This window comes from Sphaeramia orbicularis, chromosome 9 (assembly GCF_902148855.1).
Source record: "Sphaeramia orbicularis chromosome 9, fSphaOr1.1, whole genome shotgun sequence".
Taxonomy (NCBI): domain Eukaryota; kingdom Metazoa; phylum Chordata; class Actinopteri; order Kurtiformes; family Apogonidae; genus Sphaeramia; species Sphaeramia orbicularis.
Genome location: NC_043965.1, coordinates 30394544 through 30407699, shown reverse-complemented (window position 1 = coordinate 30407699; position 13156 = coordinate 30394544). Strand labels below are relative to the sequence as shown.

Below are 13156 nucleotides of genomic sequence, written 5' to 3'. Positions count from 1 at the left end.
TTTCACACTTTGACTGAAGACTGTGGAAACTGTTTGAAACTCTTATCTTTAACTTGATTTTTCTTTATTGGTGACTCAGTCTTTTTTTTTTTTTTTAACTAATTTTATTGATCATCAAGGTCAAACACTGATCACATACAGTCATGAACACTCCTTGACAACAAAGCTCATTTAACAATGCTTAGTGACTCAGTCTTGGTAGTTTCTGGAGGCATTTTACTCATAGACCAGTGTATTCCAGTATAACATTTTCTGCACTTTTTAATGAGATACAATAAATGCAGCACTTATACAGCTGAAATGGTTCATACATGATACTGTCCTGATTCTAACACACTTCTTCCTTTGCTTATGAGTGATTTCGCAGCGGCTAGGCCTACAGTCACACTAAACCTGTGTTTTTCAACCTTGGGGTCGGGACCCCACGTGGGGTCACCTGGAATTCAAATGGGGTGGCCTGAAATTTCTAGTAATTGATACATTTTTTAAAAAAATTACTAATAAAAAAATATATGGTGAGTTGAGAGAGACAATCACAATCCATAAAAGACATGACAAACTGTGAAGCTGAAACTGAAGCAGTGTGGTACTGTTTATCTGCCAAATGTTCATTGTGGTCAGTTTCAGATGCTGCAGCTCTTTCATAATTCATAGTTTGAGTTATTGTTTGTTCAGTATTAATTGTCAGCCTTGTAAATCCAAGCTGGACTGACTGTACATATCCTGACCAAGGAAAATTAAATTCTCACTTTGTGCAGTAATCTACACCTGGCTTTTCTGCCACCATCCATAACACTGGTCAACAACAAATTTATTGTTTAAGTTTTTTGAGCTGATTTAGGATAATTTTGGTGTGCTGAATCCAAAAATCACATTAATTTTGCTTGATCAGGTCAACTTTCTGAACTATGCTACATATTGGCTTTTTAACATTTTTGCTTACATTTATGGGCATTTTCACATCATATGATACAAAATTCTTTCATATTTCTTGCAATGAATGAGTTCTGAAGATTTTACTTTTGCCAATTTATGATTAATGTTTTTTTTAATATTACAGGTGAATGAAATGGCTTCGACTAGAAGATCTTGCAAAAAATAAGCCTGACGTATTCTGCTACATCTGCAGTGAATACACCATTGTACCTAACAGGAATCCTGTTAGAAAATGATTTTTTTTCTCTTAAAACCTATTTTGGGTGAGAACTATATAAAAAATCAACTGATAAAGTCACAAAAATGTAATCAATTTTGTGAGAAGATCAAATTTTTCAAAATCAAATTAGCAAAAAAACCTGACCTGATTGAGAAAAACAGATGTCATTTTTTGGATTTAGCGGTGCAAAATGGTCCTAATTCAGTTGAAAAAACCTAGACAACTTGCAAAAAACATTTTTTGTAACCCAGTGTAATAATATACATTATATAGCCTAAATGTCATCTAAAATGAATGTTTATTTGCAACATGGTATAACAAACTATTACATGACCAAAAACAAATTAATTTTGGCATAAGAAAAAAAAAAAAAAAAAAGTCTCCTTTTTGAATGTCTGGGGTTGCCAGAAATTTGTGATGTTAAAATGGGGTCACGAGCCAAAAAAGGTTGGGAACCACTGCACTAAACCCACTGTGGGCCATTTCCCACTGCCTCCCATTCTGCACGGCAGTCCAGGCAGTGTGTGTCAGAGCTGGACTTCCACAGTCTGTGTCAAATAAGGAAGCAGGACAGCAGCTTCCACTCCGCACGTGGACGGTACGTTCAGTCCTCTGGTTATGCACGTGCTCCCTCCCTCATGTTTGACACTATCACCACCTCAGATCCACACAGTGTCACGACCCACTCTACACCACCGACTCAACTCCTGCCTTTTTGTTTTTTTCGAGAAGAAAAGTCAGTAGAACGGCAGACCCAGAAGAGGCGCCTCCTCCTCTTCCAGTGAAATGTTTACAGCCGCAGAGGTGGAGCAGACAGGCTGGGGCACCAGTTTAACCAGAATGGGTTTTCTTGGAAAGTTCGGGGGTTTGACTCCGAATTAGGCGAAGTGGAGGCGGGGTTCCAGCCCGGGATAATCCCAGCGGAGGGGGAACCTTCTGGCAACGTCTGGTTTTGTGTGTGTGTGTGTGTGTGTGTGTGTGTGTGGGTGTGTGTGTGCGCGCGCAGACGTCCTGCTCTGTCCACAGTTTGATTTCTACACATTAATCATCCAAAAGTACCGCCAGGGATTTTGGACCCCATTAATTTATATCACTTCGGGCCCCATGAATTCAGTGTCGCTACCAATAAACATATAACACTGTGAAGGCATGGATTAATATTCTGTTAACAATAGATTTTGTGATTTCCTGTAAGACTGATGAGAAACGGGCAAATCGTGTTTTATGTTTTGGAATATTTTTAACCTCACGAGACCCATGGAAGAGTTTATTTATTTATTTAAATAGTTTTCTTGATTGGAAAAAGCACAATGCAGTGGACAACGTTTTTTGTTTTTTTTTTGTTTTTTAATTATTTTTTAAGTAAAGCTGTGAACATACATACATGGACAGCATGTACCCGCTGGGTCTCTTTTTCAATAGATACTAGCATCAACCAGGAGCTGTGGTCCCTGGACTAAACCAAATCATGGTATAAGGAGGGGGGGAGGCAGTGGTCAGAGACTGGCTGGATTTTATTATTTATTTATTCATTTAACAAAAAAATAAATAAAATAAAACATAACAAAAATAATGCAGACAACTAAAATGCTTATTGTGTCTTGTGAAGCAAACATTCTTTTATGGTGACCGGTTAATAATATTTTCTAATGTTCTACTATTTTGACGAGCCCCTGTCGGTCACGACCCCCGTTGGTCACGAGCCCTTGTACACGTCATCGGCGTTCACCTCCTGCGACACTGTGTCAAAACATTTGGACATAAACACGTAAGGGAACATTAGGTGGTGTACAGACAGTGTTTCCTCTTGACTTCATGAGCTCATGTTGACAGGTCTTACTACAGTGTGAGTCTATTGCTCACTACACACTAAATGCTCCAGTGTCAGAGTCTGCTTCATGATAGAAGCAGAGGAAAGCACACAGGCCTCTGCTGGTCCCATTATCATAAACAAACCCAGAAGAGTGTGTACGCATTTTCCAGGATCTACATTGCTCAATTCCAGAGCTGAGAGGGATTTTCTAGGAACTCTGCTCCATGAATGAACCACCCACTGCACAGGGAGGCCACTCTTTTCTTTTTTTTTTTAAACCAAGTGTCTTATTACACTTTAAAGTACACTGGCAGCATTCCAGTGTTTCTTGCACAGCACAAACATGAGTCTTTTTCTCATCCATCTATTGTTACAACTTTTTTGCAGTAATGTGTTAAGAAGAACATACCAAACTTATGTCTTTTTCAGAATGCAAATAAACTCATGGCTTTATGTGTTACAGCATCACTTTTCCACAAAGGGTCACCGATGAGAGTTTTATCTAGTGGACCATTCTTACAGCATAAATGAAACAAAAGATATCTCACTTTGGCTCAAGTCAGTGTTTAGGAAAGAATTCTGTACAAAAAAATTCAAACATAGTCATTCTCTGTTTTACATTGACCAGAAAACAACTCGAGTGTGTTGGCATTGGTTTTGAGGTCAAGTATGTCTTTCAGGGCAATGGAGGGCTGCGCTAATTTGGGATAAGGCTGTGGTTGTGAAACTGGGACACAAAGTAAGACCTGTCCTCAGTTGAAGCATTATGGGACAGAGAGACTGGCTTGGTTTACATCTGGGGTAACAATCTGCATGTTTACTTTTCATGTCACAAATTTTCGTGTCATCTCCTCCACACTGATCGGTCCTGTCAGGTCAGATACCAGGAACAGGGCTAGAGTCTGCTGGGGTAAAAATTCCCAGGAGGCCCCTTCAACCATCATTTATCACCATTATGCTCAGCACTAGCTATGAGTGACCAAATCCTATTAGTATCACATCCATTTGCAGCACAAAGTGTCAACAAACCTTTAGCTTGTTGTACCATGATGCTCTAAATTGCTATATAATATGTAATGAAATGTAATATTCTGACAAAATTCTACATCTTGCTCCAATCTTTAAATTCTCCACATTTTTTGTGGTAAAAGATGGATGTGCCTCTACACCAGTTGGAGCCTCAACCCCCCAGATAAAATAAACACAGTGAGACGGCCTTTGTTAATGACGCCCCAAAGCTCTGCGACAGTCTGCTCGAGGGTCCTAGGGACTGAGAATTTGCTGACGCTTTAGAATGAAACCTCTAGAACCATTATTTACTATTCTTCTCTCTAGACAACTCTATACCTAATAGTTATCTTATCCTGTTTTTGCTTAATTTGATCCTGTTTTGATGATTTTAATCCAATGATCACCCTCATTTATTTTACGCATTTAGTCATGACTTGTGCTGTAAAAATAAACTAATTAGTAGATGTATGTTGCAGTACATCTTAATTAATGCAAATAACTTGTAGGCACTGGCTTGTTAGGTTTCTGTTTGTCTGTGTTGGTTTTCATGTCGCAACAAGTATAGGCCTCATAAGCGAATCATTAAATCTATTCCTGTGTTTGTGTACAGATCCATTAAAAGTTTCTGTGGGCAACTGTGATAATATGTTATCTCTCCGGTATGTACCCACCCACCCCTCTTGTGATGGGGCATCACAACATGCCTCTTTGGAACATATTATAAGAATCACATTTGACACAATAGAGCAATTTATGTAGGGATTTATGCTACATTGCTTGCTTTCACCATTGTATTACTCATTACTAAAGGTCACAATTAAACCTAACATTTTTTTAAATTTATCTTCACACTCTCCTGGCAGAAAGTGATGAAGATCTACAGGCCATTGTGAATGAAGTCAGTGAAGTAGGGAAAGAATACAGCATAAAAATTAATGCAAAAACAACAAAAAACAAGTGGTGCCAGGTACAACAAACCCCGCCCCTTGTACATATTATAGCTTACTTTGGCATCGATCCAGCTGATGTCATCATGTCTGTGTGTGGTGATGTCAGCATATCAACTACCTCTATATATGTGCCAAGTTTGAAGTAAACTGAAACAAAATTGATGTTTTTATAGACATTTGAAATTTCACCCATTATAAGTACATGGGAGAAGAAATAAGATGGAAAAAAATTCAATGAAAATTTGTACTTTGACCTATGTTTCCCAAAATGTGCTGACATCTATTGTGGGTCACGGGGAATCTATAAAACCAATAGTTTTGCTGCTAGAGTGTTAACATTAAAGAAACAAACAAACCAAAAACAACAGCCCTTGCCTCCCCTTCGGGGGTAAGGTAAAAAAAGAGTCTAAAGGCCTGACAACCTAGTGGTAAAAGCAGTCTTTCACTCTTTCTTCAAGAATTATTGATCAGCATATAGTGTTTAATTTAAAATATTGCAGAAGAAAGACAGAACCTGCTACTTAAACCCCAACTATTAGGCTATTATTAACCAATATCTGTGGATTTACATGAAATGCACAAGATGCTAAAATGATGCACTGAAGTCCCATAACCTATCCAAAAGTACTGTCAGCCAAGTATTCTTTCGACCAAAATAACTTTAGATCAGATTAGATTAGATTAGATTAGATAAAATAGACTTTTATTGATCCATTGGGCAGAGTCCTCCAAAAAAATTAAGGTTCCAACAGTTGCAAAGCACCCTATGTACATATATTAAAAGAATTTGAAAATAAAAAGGGAAATGTGAAATTAACAATAACAACAATAACTATAAAACAGAAGTAAAAGCAAGCAGTTGCACATTAGAAGTAATAAATAATAATAATAATAATAATAATAATAATAATAATAATAATAATAATTATTATTATTATTATTATTATTATTATTATTATTATTATTATAACCAGAGAAAGAAGAGAAATAATAATAAAAGTAATATTAATAGTAGTCACAACAACAATACTATGATATTATAGTATTGATGTTATCTAAATATAATATCAAAGGTAAAAATTAACACATTTCATCAACTGAATAAAGATAAATACATGACCAAATCAGTGTATATACCCTCAGTGACATTTGGGTTTTCTTTATAAATTTCCATTTTTCTTGACATTTTTTGAGTGTCGAAAAAATTCAAGAACTGAAGTGCATATTTCCCAGTCGCATGTAGTACCTGAAGGCCTCATAACTCTGACCCCGCCCCCTGCCTGCCCATCTCGGCCTGCAATTGGTCTAAAGTCCTATCTGTCATTCACGTGGGTGGCAATTCCAAAAATAAAATAAAATTGAGTCACGTTCTTTTTCGGCCAATCACAGGCCAGCTTTATTGTGACAACGTGGGATTCCGCGAAATTGTTTCTTGGAGTTGAGAGAAGTGCAGCTCTCAGTAAAATAGGACAAGTTGACGTATGCTCAGGAGGCGGAATGGACGCGGACACAATAGATCAGCCAGTTTAACGTCGATTTATTGATTAGAAATAACGAAAAAAACGCGGATCAGGAGGGAAAATAGAAATCTGGCAGTGAGAGAAGTCTTCCAGGAGGGGGGTTTATTTATCCACCCTGCAGATCCACGGGAAAACGCAGCCTTTGCGGAACAGTCACATTGAAGACGACACGTGTGGATGGTTAACCACATGTTTCCTGGCTGGACCGTACTCTGATTACTTTATAGTGTCTGCGTTTGGGGCTGTTTTTGGACACTAAACAGGACGATCCACGCTGTTTGTTTGTTTGTTTGTTTGTTTGTTTTGTCCGTGTGCCTCTGCAGTAGTGATGTCGGAGGTTGACGTGTCCGTGGACCTTCCACCGGTGCGGACAGAGGACACGCTGAAAGAGAGCCAAGAAAACAGGACTTTACTGATGGTGGCCATGATTCTACTGGACTTGAATAAATGTAACCCTAACGCCATCGGCTCCGGGGGGAGTCGGTGCATCGGGGGCAGCGACGCCGGCGCGCAGGACAAGGCGGAGCGGGGGAGTTGCCGGTTGAACTCCGTGGGCTGCCGGGGCTCCGTGACGCCCAAACAGGCTCAGAGCAAAAGGGGGGCGACGAGACAGGACTCTCCCGAGAAGAGGCACTGCTGCCCCTTCAGCGGCTGTGGGAAAATGTACGGCAAGTCATCACACCTCAAAGCCCACCTAAGGGTCCACACCGGTAAGTGGAGGATTTGGTGACACACATTTAAAACAAAACAAAACAAAACAAAACAAAAAAAAAACGGGCTCATAAACCTCCTGCGTCACTTGTGCCATACATGGATTCATATGTGGGAAACACCACTACCCATAAATCCCTGACATTATGTGTGATCAAACTCAAATGTTCAGATGTGATGACGTCAGAGTAAGATCCTGATCATATTTGTGTCCAGTCCTCCTACTGTGACATGAGGGGTGTAAGTGATAGACCACATGTTCTGCAAATGAATAACAGATTATAGGAATGGGTGTCCCGTGAATTTGCCCCCGTGGGGGTGTGACTGACCTGCCCATAGCCTTCAGAGTAGGTTGAGTGGAGGGGAGTGGAGTGGGAGTGCGTGCGTGTGTTTCTGTGGGGGAGGGGGTTGTTTTAGTGTCCTGTTGACACCCTCCCTGCGATGTGAGAACACTGCGTGCCGCCGCCCATATTTGTGATGCATGGCAGATAAGTTAAGGTGCGATAAAATGATCCAGATCTGGACCGTGAAGATGTTTTTACACAATGATGCGTTTAAGTCCCGTCAGTTCTGTCCGGGTTTGTCATGTTCAGCAGCAGTAAAGACAGTGGAGCAAATGTCAGTATGGCATATTGGCTTATGATTCACATGCAGGTCACTGCGACATTGTTGTTCCCACATGTTCCCGTCCGGAGGTAACCTTCCCTGCACCACTATTTCCTCATACGTCATCCTCCCCCACTCCCCTCACGTCGGGTTGTAAACAAGAGCAGACATGTGGCCCATTGGTGCACGTGGAGGAGGAGGAAATAAAAAGAAGGCGGCAGGAGGAGGTGGTTTTTGTCCTGCAACAACTGATCATGACTCAACATTTCCAGATCAATGTTCTGTAATTGTTCCTAGAAAATACTGTTGATGCACAGCTGCTCCCAAAGTGTCAGAGACAGAAACCTGGACTCTGCCTCCTCTCACTTGATATTTTCTATTGGTGTGTCTTTGGTTTTTGCTCTGCCTCTGTGTTCTAAAGAGCCAATCCAGACCAGGGACAGACCAGTGTGGGCTTTTCTAAAGCCTGATACTCCTGATAGACATTTACAGTAAAAACTGAAGGTCTGTCAAAGATGTAGTGGGATATTTAGCTGAAATGGAAAATGTGTCGTTATATTTTCTTGAGCAAGTAAATATACACTTTATATTTTATTGTAATTTATTCTTTATACCACCTATTTATTCTTATTCTATTTTTTTTTTACCTATTTAAAAAAATTGCATGGCTTTTTAATTACAAGGGGAGAAAGAAACAATATCTCAAACCTCAGTCAAAATATCTGTGTATGTCCTGTGCATCTAGTAAACTGCCAAAATACAAATCCTTGAATTTTTGAAAATGGGAAGTGTGTTTGTTACCTATAATCTACAGTGGGAGTGGGCTACTGTTCACATAGAACACCTTTTAGTGCTGCCATGTTTCTTCTCTATCTTGGAGTCTTTTGGTATCTAACATTAAGGTACAAGATCATCCCCCTCTATGCTGTGGTCTGAAACAGTTATATTCCCACAGAACCAAGAAAGTAAAAAAACAAAGTCTGGGACAAATAACTACACTTTTTTTTTTGTCTGTTTTTGTGGCCACTAAAAGTGGGGGTGGGGGGTCTGCAGTTTGCATCCTCTCTTTTTAATACCAATACATATCACACACTGAACTTTGTGTCAATTTTCAGAATAACTACAACACAAAATATGTTGAAACCCCATTAAACTTGGTTCAGTAATCTGTATTCATCTGTTTTCCCACTGAACTAATACATATAAATAAATATTTTTCTTTAATTTCAGGGGTAATACGCTGTTACTGTGTAAATAATCAGATAGTGTGATGGATGGATATTACTCCAGACAAGGGAGACCAATCCGTTTATTACCCCGCTCCCCGAAGGGGAAGCAAGGGGCATTGTTTTTGGTTTTTTTGTTAACACTCTAGCAGAAAAACTATTGGTTGAATTCATAACAAATTGGGGTTATAGATTGCCAGTGACATAGAATAGATGTCACTACATTTTGGGAAAAGTAGGTCAAAGTTTAAATTTTTTTAATGAATTTTTAAAATCTTTTTTTTTTCCCCCTTTTAATAATAGTGGGTGAAATTTCACATGTCTGTAGCACCAAAACCATACCAAACTGGGTTTATAGATTGCCAGTGACCAGAATACATGTGGTTACATTTTGGGAAAAGTAGGTCAATGTTCAAATTTTTTATGAATTTTTAAAAATCTTTTTTTTTCTCCCATTTACTTATAATGGGCGAAATTTCAGATGTCTACAAAAACATAAATTTTGTTTCAATTTACGTCAAACTTGGCACATATATAGATGCGATTCATATGCTAACATCAGCACATGCATAGACATGATGACATCAGCTGGATTGATGCCCAAATAAGCTACAATACATATGAGGGGCGGGGTTTGTTGTGCCTGGCACCACTTGTTTTATCAGTTGCCTTTTTTTTAATTTAGAGATGATAATTGTAAATTGTAAACGTCAAATCTGATATCCAGTCTATCCATAGTCACAGGATATGCACCATGTTGCCAGGTCCAAAGGTACTTGAGAGCTGCTGTGTTTGATTCATTCAAAAGGTCGTGTAATAAAAGTGTATGACATGTATTTCCTCAGGTGAGCGTCCGTTCGAGTGCACCTGGCCCGACTGTGGCAAGAAGTTCTCACGTTCCGATGAGCTGACACGTCACTACCGCACGCACACAGGCGAGAAGCGTTTCAACTGTCCAATGTGTGACAAGTGCTTCATGAGGAGCGACCACTTGACTAAACACGCCCGGCGACATGCAGGCTTCCATCCCAGCATGCTCCAGGGCCCCAGCGCAGCCAAGCGCCGCCGCTGCTCTGTGTCCTTGTCTTCATCTGACTCTGGAGACCAAAGCCCTGCTGGAATGTGAAACACACCCAGTACTGTACATATATACATGAAGCACATAGACACAGGGTTCAACACTGTCACACCTGTGTGTGTGTGTTTTGTACTTTACACAAATCCAGTCCAGTCAGACAACTGAACCAGCCAGACCACTACACCCAGAGTTTGTCTATGCATGTGACATTGTATCTGCAAACACGAGCTTCCTCCTTAGCCTGACTGTATAATAGAGCTGCCCTCTTTTTTTCCTGACATGATTGGTATTTATTAAGGGAATTTGGCTCTTTTAAACATTTTATCGCTTTTCCTTTTGTTTGTGTTGTGACTTTGGTGCATATGTACATATAATATAGGGTAATATTTCATGTGTATAATTTACAGATGAAGACATCAGTAAGAAAACAAGTCAATAAAATGTATGACTGAGATCTACCTAATGGATTAGGATCAATATTTTTAATAAATATCACTATTGCACACATACACATACTAACATCTATCGTTTCCCTCCAGTCCAGGAGAATGTACAGCAGTATTATGTAAATATATTAAGTAACCTTTCAGACAGATGACACTTTCACTATACTGTAGTTAAATGTTAGGCAGTAATAGGTCTAAACTATAATATAGAGAAATGCAGAGCTTGGCTATTTAATTTTTATATATTTAGCTATGGATTTAATAAATCAGGTATACTGTGAGCTTGTAGATGTAGGTAGTGTTTATTGTGCTGAAATGTAAATGCGGTCATGTCATCTTAAACTTGCAAATACTGACACCAAAATACCTTTACATGACAATGAGTAAACCACAGTACGTGACAGGGAGCGATTTGTGCTGAAAGTGCTGTAAAATATAACAGGGTAATGCCTTTCAAGCACAAAATGGGAAATTTTTCATTTCCACTTTCACTAGAAACATGTTTTTATTGTTAAAGACATGAGAGTTTATGTTCAGTAAAGGTGTGAAAATCGTAAGATGTTTAAAAAAAAAAAAAAAAAAAAAGTCTGTGCCTTTTGTGGGTTTTGTAGCAGACAGGAATTTCTATGTCTTCAACTTCTGGAGAAAAAAAAAACTACCTGAGTTTCATCCTATTCCTTTGGCTGATATTTATTACTCTGAATATCAGTGACTGTCTCTTACGCCAACAGTGCCAGGTGCTGCACATGGAAACTTTGTTTGTTTGTTTTTTTTTTTACGCTATTTAGACACAATTATAGTGGGTAATTATAATAGTAATGATAATGCATGGTCATTTTAATCTCTTTTCCACCCTCTAGTGGTGAAGTTGAAGCACATTTCTTAAACAGAGTCATAACAGCTTTTTTTAAGTCCTCTTCATAACATTTTTAGGCATGCTCTCTTGACTACTCCGGTTGTTTGTGAATCAATGAATTCCATCATGTAGCATGTTGTATGTTTTTGGTTTGGTACTTGTATTTTTTTATTGTTTGGTGATCTTTTATAATATATCTAATTGGATGTGAGGTCTTATTTGCCACTATGGAAACATAAATACAGTTTTCTTTTTGTACTCGTCACATAATGCATTTAAGTGTCCAGATAAGTTGAGATGTAGTTAACCTGTTGGGAAGTAACTACAACATTTGAAAGGTGAAATGCTGTTTTTCCTCTTTTTGGCATTGTGAAACTGTGATTAGCTGCTGGTGCCTTTCAGGTTAAAGCCCTTACTTCTGATGCTACTGTACTGTAATCAGGGACTGTCCACACAGTCACATATATTGTTACCACAATATATACATAGCTGTGTCATAATTACTGCGCAAAAGTTTTACCATTAAAATTATTTTTCTTTCTAATCAATTTCTTGTTGCTTTTGTCCAGAACTACACACAAATATCAGTTTCTTCCATTTTTAAGACCTAAGCAGCCACCTCCAACAAAAAGCATCCTCTTGTCTAAAATGTTTGATAACTTCTGAACCACTAATCTTATAAATTCAGTAAATAATTCAGGTAAATGTACACTGTTGCCCATAACTTTGGAATAAAATAGTTTTGTTTTACCTCCTCATGAAATCATTGTGACAATATAATTTATTCTTGATAGACAAAGTTTATCTGGGACTCAGTATATCATCATTGCACCTGTTTAAACGTGATTACTGATGTGTATAAATAGGAGTAAAATGAGGAAACAAAGCTATTACAACTTCATGTGCAACAGTGTAGTTTCTCAGCTTTTCACCTGCATCAGGTATGACCCATTTGGACATTTAGAGGTTCTGTGGTAAACATAGAAACACCATCTTCTGCAACATTCATTCACCAAGTACACCTGTGTTATTTAAACAAATAGAGTCTGTTTGGTCTAACTGTTAGACACTTCTTTTTATGTTCATTTCATTCAATGTGCTGAAAAAGTAATTTTTTCTTCACTTTCTCTGTTGTGATAAAATAACTTTTGAATTACTTATGAACATACTCATGATCAGTGAATTAAATAAGGAAAAATACCTGAAAAAATGCAAATGCATTGGGCAAAATTATAACTAGAAAAGCACTCAGAGAACGCGGGCCTCCACCGAGGCAGATTAATCCCCCCCCCCCATCACCACCAAAATTTAATCATTTGTTCCTTGTGCCAGTATCAACATTTCCTGAAATTTTCATCCAAATCCATTCATAACTTTTTGATATGTCTTGCACATGGACAGACAGACAGACAGACCAACACCGGGAAAAACATCACCTCCTTGGCGGAGGTAATAAATGATGACAAATCCCTTAAGAATGGATAGATGTAAATGAAAATTCATTTGGAAGTCACCACAAACAATAGTTCTTGTTCTTTGTGTATAGATCTTTACTTCTTAAATGCAGGACTCAGGTATTTCTTTTTCTTTTGCATTTAATTTGTTCAGCTTGAATAGTTTTTGTCTTTTAAGAACAGGGGAAAATTACACAAGAAAAATTACTTGTTATCTAGACTTAAAAAAATGTAGAGTTGAAACATATGAGGGAAACTGGAACTATTTTTTTTGCCAGAGTTGACAAGTCTGCTTTAGCTTTGTATAAAATGAGAAAGAAATATTATGA

The 13156-nt window shown here is 38.3% G+C and overlaps 1 protein-coding gene across 1 annotated transcript; it reads left to right on the top strand.

Annotated features, from left to right (window-relative positions):
* Positions 1-6330: 6330 nt before the first annotated feature.
* Positions 6331-11917, top strand: klf9 (Kruppel like factor 9). The gene is made up of 2 exons (XM_030142911.1): positions 6331-7160; positions 9839-11917. Exons 1-2 carry the CDS (start codon positions 6779-6781, stop codon positions 10117-10119), a joined length of 663 nt encoding a protein of 220 aa, XP_029998771.1. The 5' UTR covers positions 6331-6778; the 3' UTR covers positions 10120-11917.
* Positions 11918-13156: the final 1239 nt, after the last annotated feature.

Bases quoted from the DNA above. Each gene is read 5' to 3' on its own strand.
- klf9 (XM_030142911.1), top strand. From the start codon at position 6,779: ATGTCGGAGGTTGACGTGTCCGTGGACCTTCCACCGGTGCGGACAGAG. The intron at 7,161-9,838 runs GTAAGTGGAGGA...GTATTTCCTCAG, and splicing joins CCACCTAAGGGTCCACACCG to GTGAGCGTCCGTTCGAGTGC.